The sequence below is a fragment of the Ovis canadensis genome, chromosome 3 (assembly GCF_042477335.2).
Source record: "Ovis canadensis isolate MfBH-ARS-UI-01 breed Bighorn chromosome 3, ARS-UI_OviCan_v2, whole genome shotgun sequence".
NCBI lineage: Eukaryota > Metazoa > Chordata > Mammalia > Artiodactyla > Bovidae > Ovis > Ovis canadensis.
In genome coordinates, this window is record NC_091247.1 from 182309511 (window position 1) to 182334656 (window position 25146).

A 25146-nucleotide genomic window follows, 5' to 3' on the forward strand; every position below is an offset into this window, starting at 1 on the left:
ACATGACTGAACAACTAACACTTTTAACTATCTTGGGAAGCATTCCAACCAGCATCTGGAGATGATGAAGTTTAACTCAGCAGGAGTCACAGTTAAAGAGAGAAAGGGCACTTGGAGCTCCGGCACCAGTGGCTTCCGGGGGACAGGAGTGGCTGCTGCTAGGATGCCCTTCCCAGCTTGAGAAGCTGAAAGTGGCGTTGCCTCAGCCCCACCAGAGCTCCCCAACGGCGGCTCATGACCTCATGTTGACAGCCACCTCTAACCAACACCACCTCACCCACTCCCTCAGCTGCAGACCTGTACTTCTCCATGGAGGCAGCAAAGAAGAGGCACTACCTTAGGAAGGAAGAGGGCAGGGACAAGAGCTGGAGATGCAGGAAGCACGACTTGTCTAAGCATTGTACTGCACAAGCATTCTAAAATTTAATTTCAAAGCTAAGGTACTTAGGAAATACTTTCTCCAACTTCTGATCTTAAGAAAAACTCAAGCTGGACCTCATTTTCCTATAAAAGCTTCAATCCTTTCCTTCCACAAAATGAGATTACAAGAGGTATTGTGTTTTTTAAAAAGTTTTTATTTTAATCCTTCCTAGAGGAATATAGATTTGAATGAAATACATTCATTCCATAAATACATTAGCAGCAAAACCTTCTCACCAGAGTCCTCTCCACCCCAGCCCAGAGGTTGTGCCTTAGAGCACAAGAGCATGTTCCATCAACCGTCAAGTTCAGGATGTGTTTGCTTCTTGCTGAAAGCAGGCTATACATGAGAAAAACCAGATGACAGATCAGATGGGTAGGTGAATTAAGTTGGAACCCTGAAAATACATGCACGTGGTGACCATTTGACCTTCTGCACTTTCCAAATCCTTTGGAATCCACAGTGTTTAACTGATGAGGTCCTTCACCACAGACAACTGGGAGCGCCTAACCTTGCAAATGCACAAACATGTCTTCTCATTCTGAGTTGGCAACATTTTAATGGTGTCTTGATCCTTTTCAGAGAATAAGCCAGAGAGAAAGGATCATTCTCTCCTTCTTTCCATGGGCCAAGGTACCTCTCCGTCAGTTGGTCCACATGTCCTTGCTATCAGGAGACAACGCAGCAGGCATTACTTGGCTTGTTAGACCTCCAAATACTCTTTGTCCGGGTGCTGGAGGCTTCACTGGAGACAGAGACGTGTCGAAACCTTCAAAGATCTCTAAGGAACAGCGATCAGGTCTCTCAGCCCAGCTTCCATCAGAGCACATGACACAATCACTCTGGACAGTGGCCCGGGCACCTCTCCTTTTCTCTCCATCAGTGCCTGCTGCCTGGCTGCTCCTTCCTCACCTGCTCTCTAGGTACCTGTGAAATTCCGGGAAGCAAGATCTACCCTAAACTCCCCAGCGGCCAGGAGAGATGAAGGCAGACGGTGCTTTAAATCTGTGAGCCGCGGTCAGAGTAACAAGCTTACACTGTTACGTTCCAATCCATTCTGGGATGAGTTTAAGTCACAAGTCTGCATAAAACATAACACCAGAACCACAATCAGGATGACTGTGACACAGGGACCAAGTCAACGGTTGCTTACCAAATCAATGAGTTGGGAGAAAAACGAAATGATGAAAGAATTTAAAATAAATCTGATTTGTTGGGCAGAGGGCAGCTCTGACTCAGGTATAAATGTTATCACCCAGATTATCATGTAAATAAAGAACAGATCTCAAAAGCGGACACCTGCCTCCCCATACACCACTTAAAAAGAGGACACGTGCTCTATTCTCAATCTTTTAAAAGTGTTTTCATTAGGATACTCTTCTATAAGTGCTTTATCCATTCCCATTTAGTCTGTTTTGACTGTTGGCTGGAAGGAATCAAACTATTTTATATAAAAACCACTGTAGTGGATAACTGGTTATATGTTTTTCCCTTTTGCATTTTCCATCCGGAATAGTCAGCTTCTTTCTCTTTTATTTATGTGCAGAGAGAGAGTCATCTGCTGAATACACAGCACCGCTGATGCGACAGTCCTCTGTCCCCACGGAGTCCGCCAGCTCTTCCTCCTCCGAGTCATCTTCCTCCTCCTCCTCCTGTGCGGATGAGCTGGAGGTGGGCCCTTTGCAGGTTTTTAGGTGTCGGGTGAGATGATATTTGGTTAGATAAGCCTTTGTACATTTTTCACAGACATAATCCCGTTTTCCTTCGTGTGAATTGAGATGTTTCTTTAAGTGATTTGTCCTCAAGAACAGCTTGTCACACTTGGGACACTTGATCTGGCGTTCTCTAAGAGGAACACAAGGAAAAAACAAAATAAAACATTTGATTTGGGGTTACAACTGAGGCACACACTTACTCTGCACAACCTCAAGACCTTTGTCTGAGAAACTACCCAACTAGAATCAAACTTCTCTACAGGAGATGCATCATATAGAACAGTCATAAGACATGTGTGCAGTTTAAACAGCACAGACTGATTTTGCCTGTTTTAGAATTCTAGGTAAACGGGATTGTACTGAATATATCTCTTTTGTGTTTTTGCTTCTTTTTGAAACCCTATCACGTTGCTTCCATGGAAGCAACTTACAGGAGGTTACTTACAAATACACCACAGCTTGGTTGTGGCACTGGCTCTGTTGTTAATGGGTACTCTGGTGGTTTTGTTTTTTACCACCACAGGCAAGACTGCTATGTGAACATTTCTACACTGGTATGTGGGTCTGTTCCTCTAGGGCATATACTCAGGAGAGGCACAGGTGGATCCAAGGATATGTACACCTTCAATTTTACCATGATGATGCTAAGCTGTTTTCCAACGCTGTTGTATCAATATACAGGTCCATCCACAGCCATTTCAGAGCTCCTGTTGCCCGACATTCTTACTAACCAGAAGACTCAAATTTGAAAATGTTTGCCAACTGACCAACATAATGGTATCTAACTATAGTGTTAACAGTAGCCCCTACAAGTATCCAATTCAAGATGTCAGCAGCATCAAGGCTGGAGTAATAACCCTGGCCCAGACATCTTAGAGCTGACAAGAAACCTGGGGATCATACAGAGTACAAATTTTTTAACTTTTTTTTTGAGCATCTGAATCCTGTGTCTTAATGAAAATCCAACATGTTAACAGATAAAATGGGGCACTCAACCCTAACTGAACCTTAGACCCACCTGGCGAGCTTTTTAAAAATACCAAGGCCAGGGCTCTGCCCTGATCAGCTAAATCAGAATCCCTGGAGGTGGGGCCTTGGCACCAATCACTGTTTCTCACATTTCCCAAGTGACTATCATGAGCAGTGTTAGGGGCTGAATACCTAAGCTGGTATGCTGATGCTTCCACTCATAATGGAGGTGGGGACCTACAGTTTAGATGAGGTTATGAGGATGGGACCCCGATGACGGGGTTATGTCCTCAGAAGAAGAGAGAGATCAGAGCTTGTTCACTCGCTCCTCCACCTGAGCACATAACAAGAAGGCAGCCAGGAGGAAGGCCCTCATCAGAACCCAACCATGCTGGCACCCTGGTCTCAACTTTCAGATTCCAGAAGTTTAAGAATGTAAATTTCTTTTGTTTAAGCCACCACTCAGTCTACGGTATTTTGATGTGGCAGCTCAAGCTAATATAGGCAGCTAGATTAAATGACCCCAGCGAGCTCTTTCAGTTCCAACTATGTAAAACTATATATAAAATTTGATAATTAATGTATCTAATTTCCAAAATTTCATACTAATAATGAACCCACTTAATGAAAACTTTGTTTTAAAAGGCCATTCTGAGAGCCGTGAATGCAGATCCAGACTCCTTTGGTATTTTAGTGTTTCGGGTTGCACTGTGATTGCAAATCAGATAAAAGAGCAGATGTGAAAACAAAATATTTATCTAAAACCCATGATAAGAATAAAGGTTCCATGTTTGATGTATTTCTAAATAAAATACAAGCTAATGTGCTCTCCCTCTTCTAACACTTGCTGACAGCGAAGGACTGCAAAATCTGCTCGTCTATGTGTCACTGGAACTGACACAAGCTGGACAATTAATTACAGCTGGATTCATGCAATAAATTCCTAACGGGCGGTCCAATATTTGGCCTTCTCCTCCTTCCACCCCCTTGTCCTGCTGCCAGAGTGGTCTCTATAAAACAGACATCTCACCATGACATTCTTTCCCTTAAAATCCTTAAATGCTTGTGCAAGAATGGGAATACATTTAACATCACTGAACTACACACTTAAAAAGGGTTAAGACAGAAAAATTTATGTGTTATATGCCATAATGAAAATACACACATGCACACACACGCACAAAGCAGAGTAGCTCCTGGTACATGGGGAGGGAAAATGCCCCTATCACTCTCCATTACTCCCAGAATGAAATTTAATTTTGAACTGGATAAAAGGCTCGCTATTGTTTGGTTGCTGCCTCCCTCTATTGCTCTCACATACATGGGATGCTCTCACTATAGAGAACCACTCTTATTTCACAGTGCTTTTAACATTCATGTTTCTACATACCCCGTTTCGTCTGTCTAGAAGACTATTCCCTGAATAACTCTAATATACCTTAATACTTAGCTCCAACTACCAGGAGGCTTTCTCAGAATACTCGCAGACTGGGTGAGGTAGCCCTCTTCTATAGTCTTTCAGGATCCTACACTTACTCTAACTTAATCTGCAACACAGCATGGCAATTACTTACTATTCTGTTTCTTTTAATGGCCTCTGAGCTTTTTAAATCCAAGGACCATTCTCATCTTTGTGTTTTCACCACTTAGCAAATTGCTGGACTTCAAGAAGGTACTTAAAAAATTCATTAATCAAATGAAATTATGTTTCAAAAATATAAAAGAAAAAAGGAAATAAAGAGAGTAGAAGTGAAAATGAGAAAACAAAGCAAGCACGTAAACTCTTCCAGGATAAACCAGAACCTCAGCTTTGTGACCTATGTGGTCGGAACACAGTCTGAGTCGTCAGAGAACACAGGCTGTGTGGAACACAGGAGACAGCTACAGGCACCACGGCGGGAGATAGACGTGAGCTGGCACACACAAGCCCCCGTTCACTGCCCGAGCAGCGGTCAGCTACAGGTCACTCACTGCGTGTGGATGAGCACGTGCTGCTTGAGGTCCTGCCTCCGCATGAACAACTTGTCACAGTAGTCACACTTGAGGTTCTTCTCCCCGGTGTGGATGACCATGTGGGATTCCAGGTGAGCCTTCTGGGTGAAAGACTTGTCACACAAAGTACACCTGTAGTTCTTCTGACCTGCATATTAACCCGAATGGTCACACTGTGAATCAGAGTGCCATGAGCACGCTCAGCATGAAGAGACACATTGTACAGGTATGTGGCAGGTGGGAATAAAACAGAATTGACTGGTAACTGGAACCTCACATTCTAGGACTGTCTACCTACAGCCACTCAGAACCACTGAATTATATGCTGCAACTAAAGCTAGTGAAGCTAACAAACCTGACCTATGACTGCTTACCTACACACACACTCTTTACTGTTTACAGCTAACACATGATACAAGTTCTGGGGGAAAAAAAATCACTTATAACCCTAGTGCCTAACTTAATTCAATCATTAAAAAAAAGAAAAAACTCAAGAATTCTAGTACTTGTCCATAAGCAAACATATTTTTACAACCTAAATTTTAGTTTTCTTTTTTAAATAAAATACATGTCTTCATAAACCAGGGATGAAATAAAGTCTTTTTAAGAATGCAGAAAAAAAGTTACTCTAAGTCAGGGGTTAGCAAACCTTTTCTTATAAGCCATTCCTAATCTTAAGGTCTGTGGGCCACACACACTCTGCTAGAACTACTCAGTCTTAATGCAAAAGGATAAGGAAGAATTTTACCTTCAAAGCTTTGGAGAAAATGACCCAACTAAGAAAACCAAACTAAACCCATTATTGTTATAGTGCATAGGATAAAAACTTACGTCTAAGAGAAAGGGTTTGGTGTGCATGGAGTTTAGAAAATAGAAACTCAATAAATTCTGGTGGTGTTCAACAAACAATATTCAAAGGACAGAAACTGGCTCTGGCTAGTGACAGGGGTGACCTCTAATAGTACGCTCTAGCTGTTTCTGAAGAATTACCTTCAGGTCCAAACACACAGATGAACTCCCTGATTATTAACTGCATTTTCCCAGTCACCATCAAACTATGACTAGGCCACCTGGAAGATGGAGCAACTTAGTAATATTCTCTGAGGAGGCAGTTATTCCATACAATTCATGACCCAAAGAAGTCCTCCTGTCAGCCAGCCGATTCTCTAACATCTGATCTCAACCCTATTTGTAAGACTTGTCTTGCTGCCACACCCTTAGCAATTTCTAATTTTTCAAAATCTCACTTCATGGTCCAGGACAGCTTACCTGTGTGTATCTTGAGGTGGGTCCGCAGGTTGCTGGGATCACTGAAAGCCTTGCTACAGAAATCGCACTTGTGGGGCTTCATACCCATATGACCCATAAAGTGGACGTGAAGTTTGGAAGGAGAGATAAAAGCCTGGGGGCACATGGAGCACTTCCACTTCCTCTCTTTGCTATGGCTTGGCCCGTGGCTGCTGCTGTGGCCATGGCTAGGAAGATGGTTATGGATGTGGCTGCTCAGGTGGGCTTTGAACTCAGTATAGGAACTGCACTCCTTGCCACAGTTACAGAGATGCACATCTGGGTGTTCAGGAACACCTTAAAAATAAAATTACTCAATGTACTTACTTCAATTTTAAAACTCAAATTTTAAAACATAGTGGTTGTTGCTTCTAATTTTCCCTTCTATCAAAATTTCCAGCTTGCCCACTACCTGTATAATTAAACAAATCTTGTTCAATGCTCTAGTCCTAGCATCTCAAATAGTGTGTCAGGCACACAGGGAAAACCTGGTAAATACTAAACTATAAGGCATCTTCCTAGGCAAAAAACTGAAGATTTTGTTACACACAAAATCTTATGTGTGTGCATGGCAGAAGTTTTACTACAGTGAAAAAGGACAGAGAACGCTTCTGACATAGACATCAGAAAGGGGATGGAGTGTCATCACTTGTCATTATGACACAGTGCAAAGAAAGAGATTATGAAGGTTAAATCAACTCACAGCATTGTCCTTTATGAACTTAAAACTGTAATGGTTCGAAAAGAAACTCAGGAACTTCAAATTCCCCAAATCAAAGTCCTAACACAAAGGTCATGCTGCCTGGCTGGTATGGCTGCCTGGTTCTTCAGCATATGAAGAACTTCACAGATCTTAACACTTCTATCGTAAGGTTAATATTCTGCTTTTACATACACAAAGGTATGTGATTTGCTTCTGCTTACACGTAAAGCATTACCAAAACTATATTACTGATCCTTGGTATTTTTACTGTGTTAGATTCATGACAAACAAGTCTTATATATAAACTTACCAATCTGCTGAGCATAATCCCGACTGTAATAAAAAAGCAGTTCATTTTCAGGAGGGATATCTTGGGAGGTACAGAAGTAGATTTTTCCATCATGGGGATAAGCCACCAAATTCTGTTCTTCCCGATTCCTAGGTTATCACATTTAACAAATCAAGCATATTAATTTTATCTTATTATTTATTTACTTAAAAATTTTCAGGGGGCCACACTGCAACGCTTGTGGAATCTCAGTTCCCCATCCAGGGAATGCCCAGCAAGCACATTAATTTTGAAATATATACTAAACACATCATATCCCTATAGTGAAATCTTATATGAAAACTTAGATGTACTATTTCTCTGGGTCATTTCTAATTACCTATACTACCTGTTAGGGTTAACTTGTTTATCACCTCATTGCTCTTTATAGTCAGAAACATTCTAGTCTACTGCTAGAAGAAAAGTAAGTAAAATGAAGCCTTAAAACACTATGACAAAGAAATAGACAGAACTAACACAGCAGCCTAAGGGGCTGATTGCGTGTGTGCATGCTAAGTCACTTCAGTTGTGTCCAACTCTGTGCGGTCCTACAGACAGCAGCCCTCCAGGCTCCTCTGTCCATGGGGATTCTCCAGGCAAGAATACTGGAGGGGGTTGTCATGCCCTCCTCCAGGGGATCTTTCTGATCCAGGGATCAAACCGGCATCTCTTATGTCACCTGTACTGCCAGGTGGGTTCTTTACCACTAGCACCACCTGGGAAGCCCAAGGGGTTGACCAATAGCCAATATAAAGAAAAGGAACCTACTGGCAAATTCAATAGTAACTGTATCATTTTTTATTGCACTGGTAAATTGAACAAACTGCTCATAAAACAGGGATAATTTCTTATATTTAAATTTATAATCACCATTAGTCAACAACTACTGGGGTGAAGAAAATGAAAAGCCTTAGGCTTTAAGCTATGTTCAGATATCACCGTCATTGGATTCTTCAATTCATTCCTATTTTATTCAAAGTTTCCTACTGAAAAATATCCGAATCATAACTATTTCTTGCATCTCACCTGGCTTTGCGCACAAACATCATCCAATTACATTCATTTTCGTCAGTTGTAATGATGCAGAATTCTAGGACACCATTGTGGTATATCTGCCAACAGAAGGCAAACATACACAACAAATGAACTGACAAGTTCTAGCAATAATCTCATTTACTTTGCAGTAGGTACCAGCTTTCCTAGTCAGTGTGAAAATACATGGTTGTCTTCTCATGTTTGTCATTTCACCAGTCACCCTATTTCCAGCAATAAAGACCACTAGAGGTCTACAGTTAGTGCTCAGTATACAGAATCATGTTGCTCTTGATTAGTCACATTTTGGCTTGACTGGAAAAGACATAAAATACTGTAGTTGTCTTCATTACCCACCACACAAACGGACATTAAGGTCAGAGAACCACCTCTTATTTTTTTCTCCAGTGAACCTAGCATTCCTGTGTTCTCGTCTGGACAACACAACTAAAGTCCCCAATGCCAGCGGCACTTCACCTCTCCAACTATCACAAGACCCATTTCCACCTTAATCCAGTGTCAACAAGCATCATCCCCAATCTACTAAGATTCTATATAAACATGTTATAGGAACAGGTGTGCATATCAGAAACTTAAGTTTTCAGCCCCTTTTATTAGAAAACTAGAGAAATAATCTTAGCTTCCAAGTCTAGAATTGTTTCCCCAGCTAAATATTTGAGGAATGCTTTAGCTGATTACAAAATAAGACTTTCAACATATAAACAAAGTCCAAAGCCTGAGCTGCCACAAGTAACAAAAATGAGTAGTCACTGGGTTACTAACAAAATGGAGACTAAAATAGTTTATCTTCTATATTCAATATCTGACATTTTGCTATGTATTATAATTTGGCTACCAAGAACAGAAAGTAGTATTTAATGACTGATGGATGAATGGCACTGTATGAATCTTGGCTAAGTTTGACTTTTACATCACTTTTAACTACTTCATTACTATAAAAGCATCCAAAAGTCACAGAAAATTTTCAAAAACACTGACCTTCCAGATATGATTAACCGCCTTGTCTGTCCATTCTGCTACTTCCATGGAGTGACTTTGCTGGCCAATGAGAGGCCCAAAGCAAGTCCGAACAGGGATGGTTTCTCCAGTCCACACACCTATCAGTGGAAGGACACCAACTACACAATCAATGATTTAAACATCTAATAGGATAGGGAAGACAGTAGCTTAACTCATGCAAAGTATTCCAGCACTCCTGAAAGGTAGGTATGTCTTATGGGTTCTATTCTATAAATAAGGAAAAAGTAATGAACAGATTAGACTGGGCTCAGAAGAAATATGCAGAGTAAGAAGCAGTATCAAATTCCTGAACCAATGTTTATACACAAGGAACCATATCCATCCAAGTTGATACATAAAAAGGACTAGACAACATCACTCTATTATAAAAAAGTAAAGCAATTACTACAAAATAAATCAAACTTCTAAGATCATTTGTGCTTAAAGCACTGCTCTTTATTATCTAAGTGGTTTAATGCTTTCAACTGACTGATGCCTAAGCTACACCTGAAAGAACAATGAGTCTAGTATCATATTTTCAAAGAATGGCACAAAGATTCAGGTACCACGTTACATTCCAGTATGGATAAGCATACTGTGGCAGTCTGTATTTCTTACTCTCTTTTCCTAAGGAGTATTAAGCAATATATAAACATCTGATAGAAAGTATTTTTGGTGATAAAGTTATAAATGGTAAATTTTCCAGGTTTTATAAAAGAAACTAAGTTTCAAGGAGTGATTTGTCATGATAATTGACAGTGGATGATACAGCTGAAAATAAAAGCCAAGTCTTCAAAGATTCGGCCTTTGAGGAGGATTCTCTCCTCTATTCAATCCTGATCCTAAGAAAGGGGAACTTTTCCAATAACGTGTTCAACTTGACTTAGTGCTATCACCACTGGACAAGTATTCCATAAAAGGAGAAATATTCAGCCATAAACTGACTTTTGGATCAAGCAAGTAATCTCTAAATTATACACATCCACTTTTACAACTCTACCCTACAAAGGAAGAAGAGACTCTGATCAAGTTTTATGGTTCCCGGGGTCTTACCAACGTCTGCTCCCACCATTGACTGGCGGAGAACAAGCTGCTTTGGGAGAGAAAGCCTGGCTCTGCTCTCTATTGGAGTGTCAGGAACAAAAGTCACCGGTCCGTGATCCGGGCAATCTGAGGGATAGGCTCGGTCACAGAGAGTGCACCCTGCAGATGACAAATGTGAGACATAAATGGGGCCAGCTCCAGCAGAGAGATAAATCACCACCTGCTTTATTTAAATGTGAATTATCAAAACATAACCAGTATGAAGCAAGGGTCTAGGAGAAATGCTCTGATCAAAGGGCCACTTTATTACACTTACAAGTATACCCACTCATATCCTTCTTCAGCAAGATTTGATTTTTTTTCAATACAACTGGACAAGTTTCCTATTCAGTGCATAGGAAAAACACTGATCAAAAAAATAACACTGCATTACTTCAAGAATCAAGTGTGTTATTTCTTACATCAAGTGGCTAAGTAATTCCTTCAAATATGATGTTCTGAAGTCGAAAAGATTCAGAGTCTCAAATTCTAAGAGGAAACTGAGCTGAAACGCTATTGGTGATGCAGTGCCAACACAGCACAACAGAGCGAGAGACGCTTACACCACTGCTCGCTCCTGCCTCACTGTTAACAAACTGGCTGACCCTGTTTGGATGACAGGTTCTTTAGACAATATGCAGTCTGCTCTTTAGGACAGCAGGTAGGATCATACTCTTGCAGATGTATTTGCTTAACATTCTTAATTTCTTATTGTTCACGTGGTCTTTCTTTTTGTATTGTCAAAAAAAAAATGTTGACTTCATACACTGTTCTATGCTTACTGTAACTTCACGTTTACAAGCTCAGGAGTGTCCTCCTTCTCCACAAATCTTTTGCTCTTTTACTTTCTTTTCTCCTTGATAAGGAGTAGTATTCATGACCCTATTTAGTCGATGACTGTTCAAATTTTCCAAATTCATTCACAAAATAGCTATAATACATAGAACCACAGTCTTCTAGGTGCCTTTATTCCCCTAAACAACCTATTAGAAATTACCACTTAAATGGCATAAAATATCAGTTAAAGTTTTCATATTTAGCCAAAGTAGTAATAATACATTACTTCTTCAGGTACTACTTGATTTAAAATTCTTTAAAATCAGACTAGAGATCCCCTATACTCTATGAGGACTTAATTCTCTGATGCTCCTAATTATAAACCATGTTAACTCTTCAAACAAAGGAGATTCAGATTTCATATGGCAAAAAGGGTCAGAAGCTTCCTTCAAAGAGAATACCAATGGTGAATAAGTACACGTAAGATGCTGAACATCATTAGTTATTATGAAAATGCAAATTAAAACAATGAGATGCCATTTCATACCTACTATGATGGTTATGACCAACCTAGATAGCATATTCAAAAGCAGAGACATTATTTTGCCAACAAAGGTCCGTCTAGTCAAGGCTATGGTTTTTCCTGTGGTCATGTATGGATGTGAGAGTTGGACTGTGAAGAAAGCTGAGCGCTGAAGAACTGATGCTTTTGAACTGTGGTGTTGGAGAAGACTCCTGAGAGTCCCTTGGACTGCAAGGAGATCCAACCAGTCCATTCTAAAGGAGGTCAGTCTTGGGTGTTATTTGGAAGGAGTGATGCTAAAGCTGAAACTCCAGTACTTTGGCCACCTCATGCGGAGAGTTGACTCATTGGAAAAGACTCTGATGCTGGGAGGGAATGGGGGCAGGAGAAGAGGACGACAGAGGATGAGATGGCTGGATGGCATCACCGACTCGATGGACGTGAGTTTGACTGAACTCCAGGAGATGGTGATGGACAGGGAGGCCTGGCATGGTGCAAATCATGGGGTTGCAAGGAGTTGGACACGACTGAGCGACTGAACTGAACTGATGATGGCTATAAATATGTATATATTTTTTTACAAATAAAATTCAATTATTACTAGGAAAAAAAAGGAAATACTGGCAAAGATGTAGAGAAACCGGAACCTTCATACCCTGATGCTGGGAATATAAAATGGTGCAGCCACTTTCGAAAACAATCTGGTGATTCCTCAAAAAGAGGAATTTCATTCCCATATATATCCAAGAATTAAAAACATACGTTCACTCAAAAACTTGTACGTGACTGTTCATATAATAGTCAAAAAGGAAAAACAACAAAACGTTCATGAAAAATAAATGGATGAACAAAATGTGGTATATCCATACAATGGAATATTATTCTGATACATGCTATAACATGGATAAGCCATCACAACATTATGCTAAGGGAAAGAAGCCAGGCACAGCCATATACGTTAGGATTCCACTTATATGACATGTCTAGACTAAGCGAATCCATAGGTAAAGCAGTTTAGTGGTTACCTGAGAATGAGGAGCAGGGGTGAGAGTAACTGCTAACAAGGTTTCTTTATGAAGTAACAAAAATTTCTGAATTAGATAGTAGTGATTGTTGTCACTACAACCTCGTCATTATACTAAAAACCACTGAAGTGTACACTTTTAAAATGTGTATGTGAATTACATTTCTTCTGAAAAACACCCAGAAGCAAGAGGTTCCACTTGCCCACTTGAAAAAGGATCAACAGGAGACTTCCCTGGCAGTCCAGTGGTTAAGACGCCAGGTTTTGACTGCAGGGGGCCCAGGTTTGATCCCTGGTCAGGGAACAAGCATCCCACATGACGCTAGATGTAGCACCCTTCCCGCAAAAGGATAAACAGACTGGCTTAAGCCACCTCTTACCTTCTCCTCAATTAATGACCATACATTAATTATAATCCTAAATTATTTTAAAATTATAGATTTGAGACTTTAAAGGGTTAACACGAAAGGTCTCCCCACTGCTTGGCTTCAGTAGCACCAGAAGCCTCCTCCAACTTTTCTGACCATCCTGTTCAACTTACTTTAGAAGCTCTTTCCCTGCCACTGTACCTTAGCATACCTAGCCTTGTCATTCCACACACTTAACTAGGACAGGACTTCGCCTCACTTCCATGGCTATGATTAACACCTTAATGCTGAGGATTCCTGAATATTTCCAAATAGATCTCTGAGCTCCAGATTAAAGTTCTCACTCGACATCTCTAGGTATCACTGGACACTGAAATCAACATGTCTAACACTGGACTCACCTACACTCATCAAAAACAAAACAAGGGACTTCCCTGGTGGCCTGGAGGATAGGAATCTGCCTACCAGTGCAGGGGACACAGGTTTGATCCCTGATCCGGGAAGATTCCACATGCCTCGGAGCAACAAAGTCCATGGGCCCCATGCTCTAGGACCCGTGCTCCACAACAAGAGAAGCCACAGTGAGTAGCCCACACACTGCAACCAAGAGTAGCCTTCACTGGCCACAACCAGAGAAAGACCTCACAAAGCAAGGAAGACCAAGCGCAGCCCCCCCCAAAAAAAAACCACCCCACCTCCATCATTCATTATCCTAAGGAATGGTCACTATCCACCTAGTTTCCCAGCCAGAAACCAGTAATTTCTCCTTAAACCTTCTTTCCTCCAACTTCACCCAATCAACAAGATCTACTGAGTTTTCTGTTAATATTTTCTACTTTTTTCATCATTCTCTATTCTAGACTGGAATACCATGACCTTGCATTTAAACTGTGGCATCGCCATCTTTACCTCTCTGCCACTAACAAGCCTGCTACCTTCACACTGCGGCAGAACCCCTATCCCAACCCTCCCTCCTCAAAATCCCTGTCTGCTCTTTGAAGACCCTCTGTGTTCTGGCTCCTACTTCTCTCATCACATAGCCCTCTCCCCACCTGTTTTTTTTCCTGAGGTGGGGAGGGTTGTATTTTTTTGGTTGTACTGCACCACATGTAGGATTCTAGCCCCCTGAAATTGGAGAAGGAAATGGCAATCCACTCCAGTGTTCTGGCCTGGAGAATCCCAGGGACGGGGGAGCCTGGTGGGCTGCCATCTCTGGCGTTGCACAGAGTCGGACACGACTGAAGCGACTCAGCAGAACAGGGATCAAACTTGTGCCCCCTGCAGTGGAAGCTCAGAGTCCCAACCACTGGACCACCAGGGAAGTCCCTCCCCACCCGTGTTATGCTTCAGCAATTCTGAACCACTCACGATTCTTTCAGACTACAGCTGCCAGTTCCCACGGATGACACTGTTCCTCCTGATTCTCCACTTTGGACATGTCTGCTCTTCAGGTCTGTGTTAACACATGCGTAGTCTTCCCTGCGCTTTCCAGAGTCTGGTGAGACGCTCCCAGCTCAGGCTCCTTGAGCACCATACACTTAATCCCATCTTTGCACTCAGTACACCATAACACAATAGCCTGTTCACTAGCCCATGCCTCCCTTCGCACCGTAGGTTCCTTCAAGCCTCTTGCAGATTATTTCGTATGCTGCATCTAGTACAGAGGCTGGTGCTTACTAGCACTCAACATTTACTGCATGACTGAAGGGGTAGTGACACCAACAACTTGACTATTTTTATATTGCTTTCGTTACTGCTGCCCCATAAAAAGACTTTTACATGCCAAACTATGGCAATTTATATGCATTCTGAGTGAAAAAAACCCCAAAATTTCACTTGTATATCCACTTACATTTTTCCACAGGGATGAAAAATGACACATGATCTAATAAATTTGTCTTATGTAGAAAAAGCGCATGACAGGTCACACAGAACACCTCACTAAAATTTACTTACATAATTAACTCTGTGAAATCTTGGGAAATATCTTAAGTATTACTAGGCTAAGCTTATCTGTAAAACACAGAAATGACTGTTTCCTTACCTCAGGAAGATGCTTTAAGAACCAACAGAATGTCTATATATCACTTGGCTTATTTGAGAAAAAGGTACCACATTAACATACAGGACAATACATAGGCAAATAGAAGTTTCAAGGTCTATTTACTTTCTATACTCCCTTAATTAATACCTGACTTTGCGACTAAACCTATTAAGGATGATGACCCTTTCTATCAACATCTCCAAAAGAAAAAGGCTAAGCACACTCACAAATTGTAAACAAGGTTGCCATATTTTCCTTGTTTGAATTGGAGTCTTCCATTTGCAGTGAAGGTGGTACAAAAGAAAGACTGTCTGAAGAAACATCTACATGACCTGTCCCCATAGCAACCTCCTGGGTGATGGAGGAGACAGCCACAGGTTCTAGGCTTAGGCCAACTTCATGGAGGGAAACAGACTCTAGGGAGGCGAGGTTGTGTGAGGTAGAGAGTGCCACGCTTACAGAGTTGGTGCTCATGGCCACGGTGTGGATGGAGTCACTGAGGGCACTGTCAGACATCCCGTTGACCCGACTTGCAATGTGGTCTGTCTCCATGACCACAGGGAGCTCCAGGCCGTTCCCATGAATGGGTATCACACCACCATGTCCTACAGTTTCTGCGGCAAGGCTGTTGCTCACAGAGTCCACAGACAGAGGTTCATGACTTCTGGAGCCATCTGGGATTTGGGTATGCTCGCCTGCAACACCATCCATCGTCAGCTCTTCTGCCATTCCATCTGTAGAGATTGGGCTGGTGACCCTAGAGACGTTCTCCATGGTGATTGTTGTGTCCAAGGCCACCTCATGAGCATCAGCGGGATGAAGACTTTGGGCACCATGTGTGTTCACAGAGCGAGAGTCTATTGAAACAATGCCTGGCTCTAATCCAACATTTCCATTGGACTGATAGGGATCTAGTGCTGAAGGGTTATTGGCAATAGATAATGCTGTATTACCATCAACATTTATGGAGTTAGGGTGAATATACTGAGGAGGTGGTCTGTCAGCTAAATAAGACAAAATGCCTGGGAAAAAGGAAAAGATGAGATATCAGGAACTTTCAGTATATTAAGAATTCCAAATGCTAAAAGCTATTTTACTTACAAATGCAACTAAAGTAAAATAAGCTATCTATTTCTTTGGTTTGATATGTATATACTTTATAAATAGCAACATAATACATCATAATTCAGTTTTGTGAAACTCAAAAATCATAAAAATTAAAGTTCCTTTGAAGTCACTAGAAATTAATCATTTCTGCCTTTAATAATATATCATGGTTGGAATTCCTGAGTCCCAAGATGCTGAAATTTACTCTGTAAGAGTTGAAAGGTCAAATCATTTAAAAGCAGATATTCCATGTGAAAAATAAAATTTAATTAAATATAACTAAATTTTTATTAAACTATCAAGAAACATTAGGGTCTATTCAAAATAAATCACAATTATACTTGCTTTATTAAAACAGAAAAAATACTTTAACATTCCTGTTAATGAGTATGTGGTGAAATGGTACATGCTCCATCTCCAGTAGAAGCCAAAATTTCTAAAATGTCTTTGCAAAGTATTGAGTATATATAATAAAAAGCTCAAAAATATTCATACCCTCTTGCAAAAGAAACTCCACTTACGGTAAACTGCCCTAAATGCATTTTGTAAATAATATACCCAAAGATATTTACAAAACAGTAATAAGCAAACTGGTAAAAAGCGTCCATCAATAAATACTGATATAATAAACCATGGAATAAAGTATCAGTAGAATATAATGTGTCATTAAAAAGGATAATTATGAAAACCATGTAGCAGCTGGGGAAAATAACTATGTAAAAAGAGAGAAAAACATTAAGTGAAAAAAAGGGTATATAATTGTATTGCAAGTACTACAGTTTTCATTATGGAAAACAGTAAAAACCCCTACACAAAAATAAAAGGTAGGATGGAAGTACACCATAAAGATGGATGATGGGACTATGAATAATTCCCCTCCCTCTTTATTTGCTGAATTTTCTGAAATGAGTATATAATATTTTAGAATAAAAATTCAGTAAACTTTATAATAAACAGTGACACAATAGCAGGACATATGGTTGGCAGGAAATTACAATTGGAGAATTATAAAAACTGAACCAATTATAAAAACTGAACCTAGAAGAGATAAGGGAAAAATTGTTTATGTGCCATTAAGAAATTAACCTTTGTCAAACTGCTATATTAATAATGTTATCTAAGAGGAGAAGTACATAAATACAATTTTTTTCCCCACATAAATTAATATTTAACAGTGACAAAGAGAAAAAAGCATCATTCAAGTCTTTGAGAACTGAAGTTAATAGTCGGCTGCTACAAGGACTTCCCAGATAGTCCTGTGGCTAAGACCCCACACTCCCAATGCAGGGGGGCCTGGGTTGGATCCCTGGTCAGGGAACTAATTCCACATGCTACAGCTAAGATTTTGCACACCTCACCTGAAGATCCCACATGTCCTGACAAAGATTGAAGATCCCAAGTGCCACAACTAAAACCCAGGGCATCTAAATAAATAACTAAAAACAAAAAAGGGTCGGATGTATTATTTCTTGTAAATTTCCAAATAACTGTAACACTTACCAGGTAAAATGGTTCTGAAGTAACTGCTCTCAAGGTGGGGGTAAGGTGGTGGAGGTAGGGTGTAGTTTCTTTCAGGTAACCCACACATCACCCCTCGATCCCCAATACCCATTGGGAGCATCAGAGACAAAGCAGAAGGTAGAGAGCTCAGGGAGGGACCCAGGTTTGGAATCGCCACTGGCAGGCCTACAAAAAAATTGTTTTCCTCAATTAAAAGTAAGTACTTTAAAATTCTGTGGTCACTGGCTAAAGGAAGGTTTTAGCAACAGGCAAAAATCTCACCCAGTAGCCCTTTACATCCCCAGATAGACAGTACTGGCAGACATCCACAGACAAGCCCTAAATTTAGTCCACAAGTCAGTTTTAAAATGCCAACTTGATCGTTCAGTTATCTGTATTGCTCTTGGGTACCAAAACATTTAACTACAATTTAAAACCTAATTTAAATACAATTTAAGAAAACAAATTATTTAGACATAAAAAGAATGGGAAGAAAAATACACCAAATTTCAAAGAAATAAACTTCAGAGTGGTCTCTAAGTAGTGACAGTACAGATTTTTAAAAAATATTTTTTATTATACTTTCCATTTTATATGGTGAGAATGTATCACTTTTAAAAATTTTATAGATATGCTTCTACTTGGGGAAAAAACCTAAAGTTAGATGTAAAACTGTACATGTATATCTTGATATAATCTTTCACATATATGCTATACTTCATGATTTTTAATTTCCACACGATATCCACCTTGGACTACATCTGTCCACACAATACTGAAGTGACTCCGTGGCTTCCTATCATAATGAACTCACCGACTCAGGCAGTGCAGATTTGTACTATTTTTGCCAGTGGAAGTATTTTTAAACAGGTTTTTCCTCCTTAATAAGAGTGTCTACTAAATGAAATGCCTAAGAAATAAATGAGTTAAGAACTAATAAATTTTTAAAAAATTTCTTTTGTGGACACTAAAAGGAATGTGAAGAGACCCTAATTTAGATGAATCTTATTTAACTGCTACCTTTTAGTAAGCAGGTAATTCTCTAGAGAGAACTATTTAAACTTGCAGACTTAAAATACTCTTAAGAATTAAGTCTTATTTTGATAAACAGAGTCCAATACATTACAATGTCAGAGACCCGCAAGAATCACTAGCTTACTGCTGTAAGACTCGAGAGCTTGCTTCTTTCCTATTTCAAGAGAAAGAAAAATTCAGCTAGGTAGATAAAAAGGTTTTATTTCAAGAGAAAGAAAAATTCAGCTAGGTAGATAAAAAGGTTTTATTTCAAGAGAAAGAAAAATTCAGCTAGGTAGATAAAAAGGTTTTAAACGTACAGTGATGGGGGAAAGTGAGCTCTCCCTACACTGTTATTCTGTCCGAGTACTGAGGCTCAGGGGAGTTCCATGTAGGCGCTCCCTCTCTGAGACCTCTTCGTTGACCACAATTCTAGGTCTGGTGCATTCGTGGCTTGTGCCACTTTCAGGTATGATAGAGAACAAAGCTGAATTTCTCATGTGTTCTAGGAAGAGTTAGTACAGTAATTCTTTCCTAATGACCCAGGGACAGAATGTTAAGGGCAAGAATAGATGAATGGGTAATCCTAGATAAAAACGCCAAGTCAACTACAGCTCTAGACAAAAGGGCACTAACTCAAGAACAGTACAACCAGGAAAACCTGTTAACCCTATCCCACCCACTAGGACTTCAGTACTCTTCAAAAATTGCTACCACAGGTGAAACTGCCATTGGCCTGCTGGGCTACTCCCATCCACTGTGAAAGGGGCTCTGACCCATTCCATTTAGAAGGGTTAATGCAATTAAGTGTTGGAATTCAGTCCCTCTCTCTTACCACTCACCTGGAGCAGGGATGGGATTGTGAGTGGGTGAGGCAGCCAACCCCAGGTGACTCCCTGAGACTGGCAAGGCATTGCTCACAGAAGATGAAGTCAGCTGCTCCATCCCCACAGGACTCAAGTTCATTTCATTCATCCTAAGAAAGATTAGACACAACCAGTTATGCAAAAATTGCTTCAGTGACTCTGTTTAAGGTACTGAAGAACCTAAAACGATGGTACAGAGATGCAATCTGATCAACTACAACTTCATTTCTATGCACACAGCTCTCCGATATTCTTTCACTGATAAGGAAATTCGGATTCAGAGATGTTAATTTGGCTGTCATATAGCAGAAACAGGATTTAACTTAGGTGTGCCTTGTTCCAAATATTAAGCATGCTATTTAAAGCAAAGTTTGCAATCCTTAAAGTACACTGGCAACAAGGCGTTTTTGTTTAATTCACCTGTTTTTCTTTCACAGTATCTAGTTTCTCCAACTGGTTTATTACTTGAAACCAGGACTTGTTTTAACTTACTCAAAGAATTATTAACTCTTTTCACCAGAAGTTGAAAGTGATACTAGGTCTGAATTAGACTGCAAAGAGTGTGAAGAAGCACCGTATCTTCTCCATGGATCAGCATTTTATTAAAACTCTGTATAGATACCTTAGTAATTAATCAATAATCTTAGTAAAATCCGCGTAACAAGGTTCATTACATAAGCTAGATACTTTATAAAAACATTACTTCATATTAGCTCACTAATTCTTCAAAATAAGGGAATCGAGGAAATTGAGGCTCAAAGAGGGCTTATCATACACCCCAAATCACAGAGCAATTAAATGGAAGAACACAGATCATGCTGCAAAACACTGTCAAAAAGCTTTTCAATACATCAAACTTTTTAAAATCTACAGGCCATTTTCAGCAAGCTGAAGAATCTGAGGACTGCCTTTTCTATGCAATCCATCTTGCACTGCCATGAGCAGTATCATTAGAGTAACAGGAACACTGAATAAGACCCTACTGGAGGTTATCAGTCGGAATTTAAAGACTGTAAAAAAAAAAAAAAAGGAAGAATTTAGAGACTGCCATATCATAAACAATTTCAAGAGGCCAGCCCACAGGTTATCCAAAGAAGGTCACCAGGAACCTCCAATCCTTATACTGAATATCACAGTGATGCAAGGTCTTATGTGTGTGCCTAAGTACATGGGAGAAGTGAAGAACAGGAAGGGGACAATTGGATCTACACACTCCTTAGCAGTGAGAACAAAATTTAATAGGTTTTTAACCTGAAAAATGGCTACATCAGCTATGAATCAACATGAAAATAATTATAACTAACACTGATTACTCCCTTACTATAGGTGTTAGACACTGGGCTAAGTGATATCATGTAATGATCTCACCTAATCCTTATAACTGGGCTTCCCTTGGTGGCTCAGTGGTGAGTAATCCACCTAGCAATGTAGGAGACCGGGGTTCTATCCCTGGATCGGGAAGATCCCCTGGAGAAGGAAATGGCAAGCCACTCCAGTCAGTATTCTGTTTGGGAAATCTCATGTACAGAGGAGGCTGGCAGGCTATAGTCCATGGGGTTTCAAAAGAGTTGGACAGGACTGAGGGACTAAAACAACAGTAACAACAATCCTTATAACTACTGTGGGTAGGTATTATTCTTAATCCATTTTAGAGATGAGGAAACTGAGACTCAGACCAAGAAACTTAACCCAAATTACATTAACTAGTAAGTGGCAGATTTAACTCCAGATCTGCCTAATTTACAGAAGTCACAGAATTGGCATTTAAATCCAGGTTCACCTAATTTAAGAGAGCCAACCTCTTAACTAAGATAATTACAATAAAAGAACTGGTTTGCCTTTGACAGTCAGTTCCAACACTCAGGATCTGTGTGTTTACACAGTGGAGTATGCTTAATGTCTGACATAAACCTGCTGCTGCTAAGTCACATCAGTCGTGTCTGAATCTGTGTGACCCCATAGACGGCAGCCTACCAGGCTCCTCCGTCCCTGGGATTCTCCAGGCAAGAACACTGGAGTGGGTGGCCCTTTCCTTCTCCAATGCATGAAAGTGAAAAGTGAAAGTGAAGTCACTCAGTCGTGTCCGACTCTTCTCGACCCCATGGACTGTAGCCCACCAGGCTCTTCCATCCATGGGATTCTCCAGGCAAGAGTACTGGAGTGGGGTGCCATTGCCTCCTCCAGACATAAACCTATTCCTGCATTATTCCATATTTACAGACTTCAACCTTACCCCAGGCCAGGTATCTCATAAACCTAAGCTCCCAGACATTAATTAAGTGTACAAAGCTAACTGAGGACAGTACCCTGTACAGAGTAGGCACTCTGATTTGGATGAAGCAATGCAAACTCATTCTTACTAGAAAGACAACTAGAATCTCATGAGCAAACGAGGTGCTCCTTATTAAGGATGGCACATTAATAAGTTATTTAATTATGCTATACAAGGAAGATACCACATGCTGCTGGGCAACTGAACCTATCTGTCTCAACTACTGAGCCCGCACACTTTATAGCCCGTGCTCTGCAGCAAGAGCAGCTCCAGCAATGAGAAGCCCGTGCACCAAAACCAGAGTAGCTCCCACTCACTGCAACTAGAGAAAGCCCGCATGCAGCAACCAAGACCCAGCACAGGAAGGAAGGGGAAGGAAAGGAATGTAGGAATTCCCTGGTGGTCCAGAGGTTGGGGCTCTGTGCTTCTACTGCAGGGGCCATGGGTTTGATTCCCGGTGAGAACCCAGATTCTGCATGCCACGAGGAGAGGGAAAAAAAATTCAAAAATTAAAAATAAAAGAAGTGGCTTGACAGAAAACAACAAAATTCTGTAAAGCAATTATCCTTCAACAAAAAAAATAATTTGAAAAAGTGCAAAACTCCGTACAGCCTAAAGACACCATAGCTACCATAAATTTGAAAGTTTCTGGGTTTGGAGTAGTTTAAAACAGACTTCTCCTGTAACTTTTTATAGCTACAAACATTAAAACTTTACAATTAGTAGAGCAAGAATGACCTATAAAAAAACGATTACAGTAATTCTTTGAAGTACAATTAAAGCTTCCCTGGTGGCTTTCAAGGTAAAGAGTCTGCCTGGAATGCAGGAGACCCGAGTTCGATCCCTGGGTCGGGAAGATCCCCTGGAGAGAGAAATGGCAACTGACTCCAGCATTCTTGCCTTGAAAATCCCATGAATGGAGTTGCCTGGCAGGCTACAATCCACGTAGTCGCAAAGAGTCGGACACAACTGAGCAACTTTAACATACATACAATTAAAAGTCTGTAGCTTCAAACTCTATACTGAAAATTCCTGAGTATTAATCCATACACATAATCTCAAGATAAAAATCAAAATGGTGTTTCTAGGCTGACTCTTAGACCTTTTCAAACCAGTTCAAACCAGAGTTAATGTGAGGCTCAGCAGATTTCTGCTTTGTTGTGAGTCACCAAAATGTGATGATCTCAGCAGCCATAAACCAAAGGTAACTAGTATCCCACAGAGAGAAAGCAGATGAAAGGAATTTACAATACGATCCTCCTAAGACACTCTCATTCCAATGTGCAATTCTATCCTAGCTACTTTTCTTATATGGGATTCTAGGAAGCAATGCTGGGAGAAGGGCCAGAATCAAGATACTGTACTAAGCTCGAAATTCTTCCCTACGTATATTCGTTGTAGAATCATTCCCTTCATCTTCTCTAGTTTACATGACCTATGTATGACCCATGGGGCTTCCCTGGTGGGTCAGACAGTAAAGAATCTATCTGCCTCCAATACAGGAGACCTGGGTTCAATCACTGGGTCGGGAAGATCCCCGGGAGAAGGAAATGGCTACCCGCTCCAGTATTCTTGTCTAGAGAATTCCATTGACAGAGGAGCCTGGCAGGCTACAGTCCATGGAATTGCAAAGAGTCCGACACAACTGAGCACACACACAAATATGAACCATTCGCTGATCTTATCAACTTTTTGTTAGAATGACATGTAAGAACCTAACTGAAATGCAGCCACTTTGCAAATGCAATGGACAATTTTCAGTAATTTGGGTGAATTTTTAAAATCGTCCTTATCCTCAACAGCCTATGAAAGAGCCCTTAAAGAACAGTCAAATGTAACTCTGTGGCACATTTCTATACTGTAGGGTATAGTACTTTCGACATTAACATGAAGGCTGAAGAATTAAGAACTTAATTTCTCTCCATTACCAGCCAAGCCAGATGGTAACCAGCAAAATTCAAGGTGAAACATGGTGATGAGCTAAAAATACACCTCGAAACTCAGATTCAAATATTAACTAAAGGCGCAAATAACTCAAAGGCAAGGATAAAGATGCACAACAAGCCAACAATCAACGTGTGGCTATCCGGAACAACTACTCACAGGCGGCGCAAATCAAGCCTAATCAGAGTATATTCAACCCAATACTGGTTCCTCGACTTCCTGTTCCCTTTCGGACAAATCCATTTGCAAATCGCACCTGTAACCTGCCCAACGGCACCAAAAACAAAGGCATTCTGAAGTCTTATTTGCTACATGTTTTCCAAACACGTCACCAGCGGTCGGCCCACTAAGCTACTCACCTGTGATGCATCTGCTGGGGGCCAAGGGTCAGAGAAAAGTGCACACGGGTGGCGGGGAACCGGCATCAGGGTTTGCGTTCCAAGGTCACGTGCTATCGCATCTTGCTTACAACCGCTGCACAAACGCGGCCACTCGTCCCCGGGGTCGCCCGGGCCCGCCCAACTTCTCCCGAGGGTCGGCGGCCGCGCACCCTGCCGCGAGATGGGGCATGCCAGGGGATACCCGGGGCCTTTCCTTCAGAAGCTTCGGGAGGGGGGCTGCCCGACCTGAGGGAGAGGACAAGGGCGGTCACCCAAAGGTGGGGAGGATGCAGCCCCCGTCCTCCGCCGCCGGAGAGCCTGGGCCTGCGGACACCGCCTCCCAAGGGCGGCCAAGTCGCCCGCCCGCCGGCCTGGGGCTCGCAGGCCGCCCTCGCCCCGCCCCGGCCGGGCCCGCGCGCAGCCCACCTGCCGGCCGCGCGGGGGGGCGCGCGCGCCTGCCCCGCCGCTTTGTTCCTCATCCGGGCAGAGCTCGCCTCGGGGCCCTCCCCGCCCGCACGACCCCCGCGCCCCGGGGGCCGCTCGCCTAACGTTTCCCGCCCGACCAGACCCGGCCCGGCCCAGCTCGCGGTCTCCTCAGGGCCGCACCCTCCAAGCCACGTTTCCGGCTCCTCAGCCACTCTCCTCAGCGCCTGCCGCTCCGCCCCTCGTGCGTGCGCCCCTCCCCGCCACGGCCCGCAAGCGGCGCCCGCGCGCTCACTCCTCCTCCCCTGGCCCATCCCCCAACCCCCGCGCTTGCGCGCGGTGGGGACCCTGGCC

General features: G+C 41.6%; 1 protein-coding gene across 5 annotated transcripts; it reads right to left on the reverse strand.

Moving 5' to 3' along the window:
• Nucleotides 1–554: 554 nt before the first annotated feature.
• On the reverse strand, nucleotides 555–25146 carry PRDM4 (PR/SET domain 4). Of its 5 annotated transcripts, none has more exons than XM_069585260.1 (12): nucleotides 24976–25146; nucleotides 24349–24615; nucleotides 19750–19883; nucleotides 17894–18079; nucleotides 15514–16308; nucleotides 10521–10670; nucleotides 9447–9565; nucleotides 8442–8527; nucleotides 7398–7525; nucleotides 6367–6681; nucleotides 5077–5245; nucleotides 555–2266 (listed from the first exon to the last, which is right to left on the reverse strand). In XM_069585260.1, exons 2-12 carry the CDS (start codon nucleotides 24357–24359, stop codon nucleotides 1954–1956), a joined length of 2406 nt encoding a protein of 801 aa, XP_069441361.1. In that variant the 5' UTR covers nucleotides 24360–24615; nucleotides 24976–25146; the 3' UTR covers nucleotides 555–1953. The 5 variants fall into 5 exon arrangements, with proteins under 5 accessions (XP_069441361.1, XP_069441359.1, XP_069441362.1 ...); XM_069585258.1 differs by having other exon boundaries at nucleotides 9447–9586; nucleotides 24976–25140; XM_069585261.1 differs by having other exon boundaries at nucleotides 24914–25034.

Excerpts from the sequence above, each read along its gene's own strand:
- PRDM4 (XM_069585258.1), bottom strand. Across the intron at positions 9,587-10,520 it reads AATGGTGGGAGCAGACGTTG|TTGGTGTCCTTCCACTGATA; the intron begins GTAAGACCCCGG and ends TTGATTGTGTAG. Across the intron at positions 8,528-9,446 it reads CGGTTAATCATATCTGGAAG|ATATACCACAATGGTGTCCT; the intron begins GTCAGTGTTTTT and ends TTCTGTTGGCAG.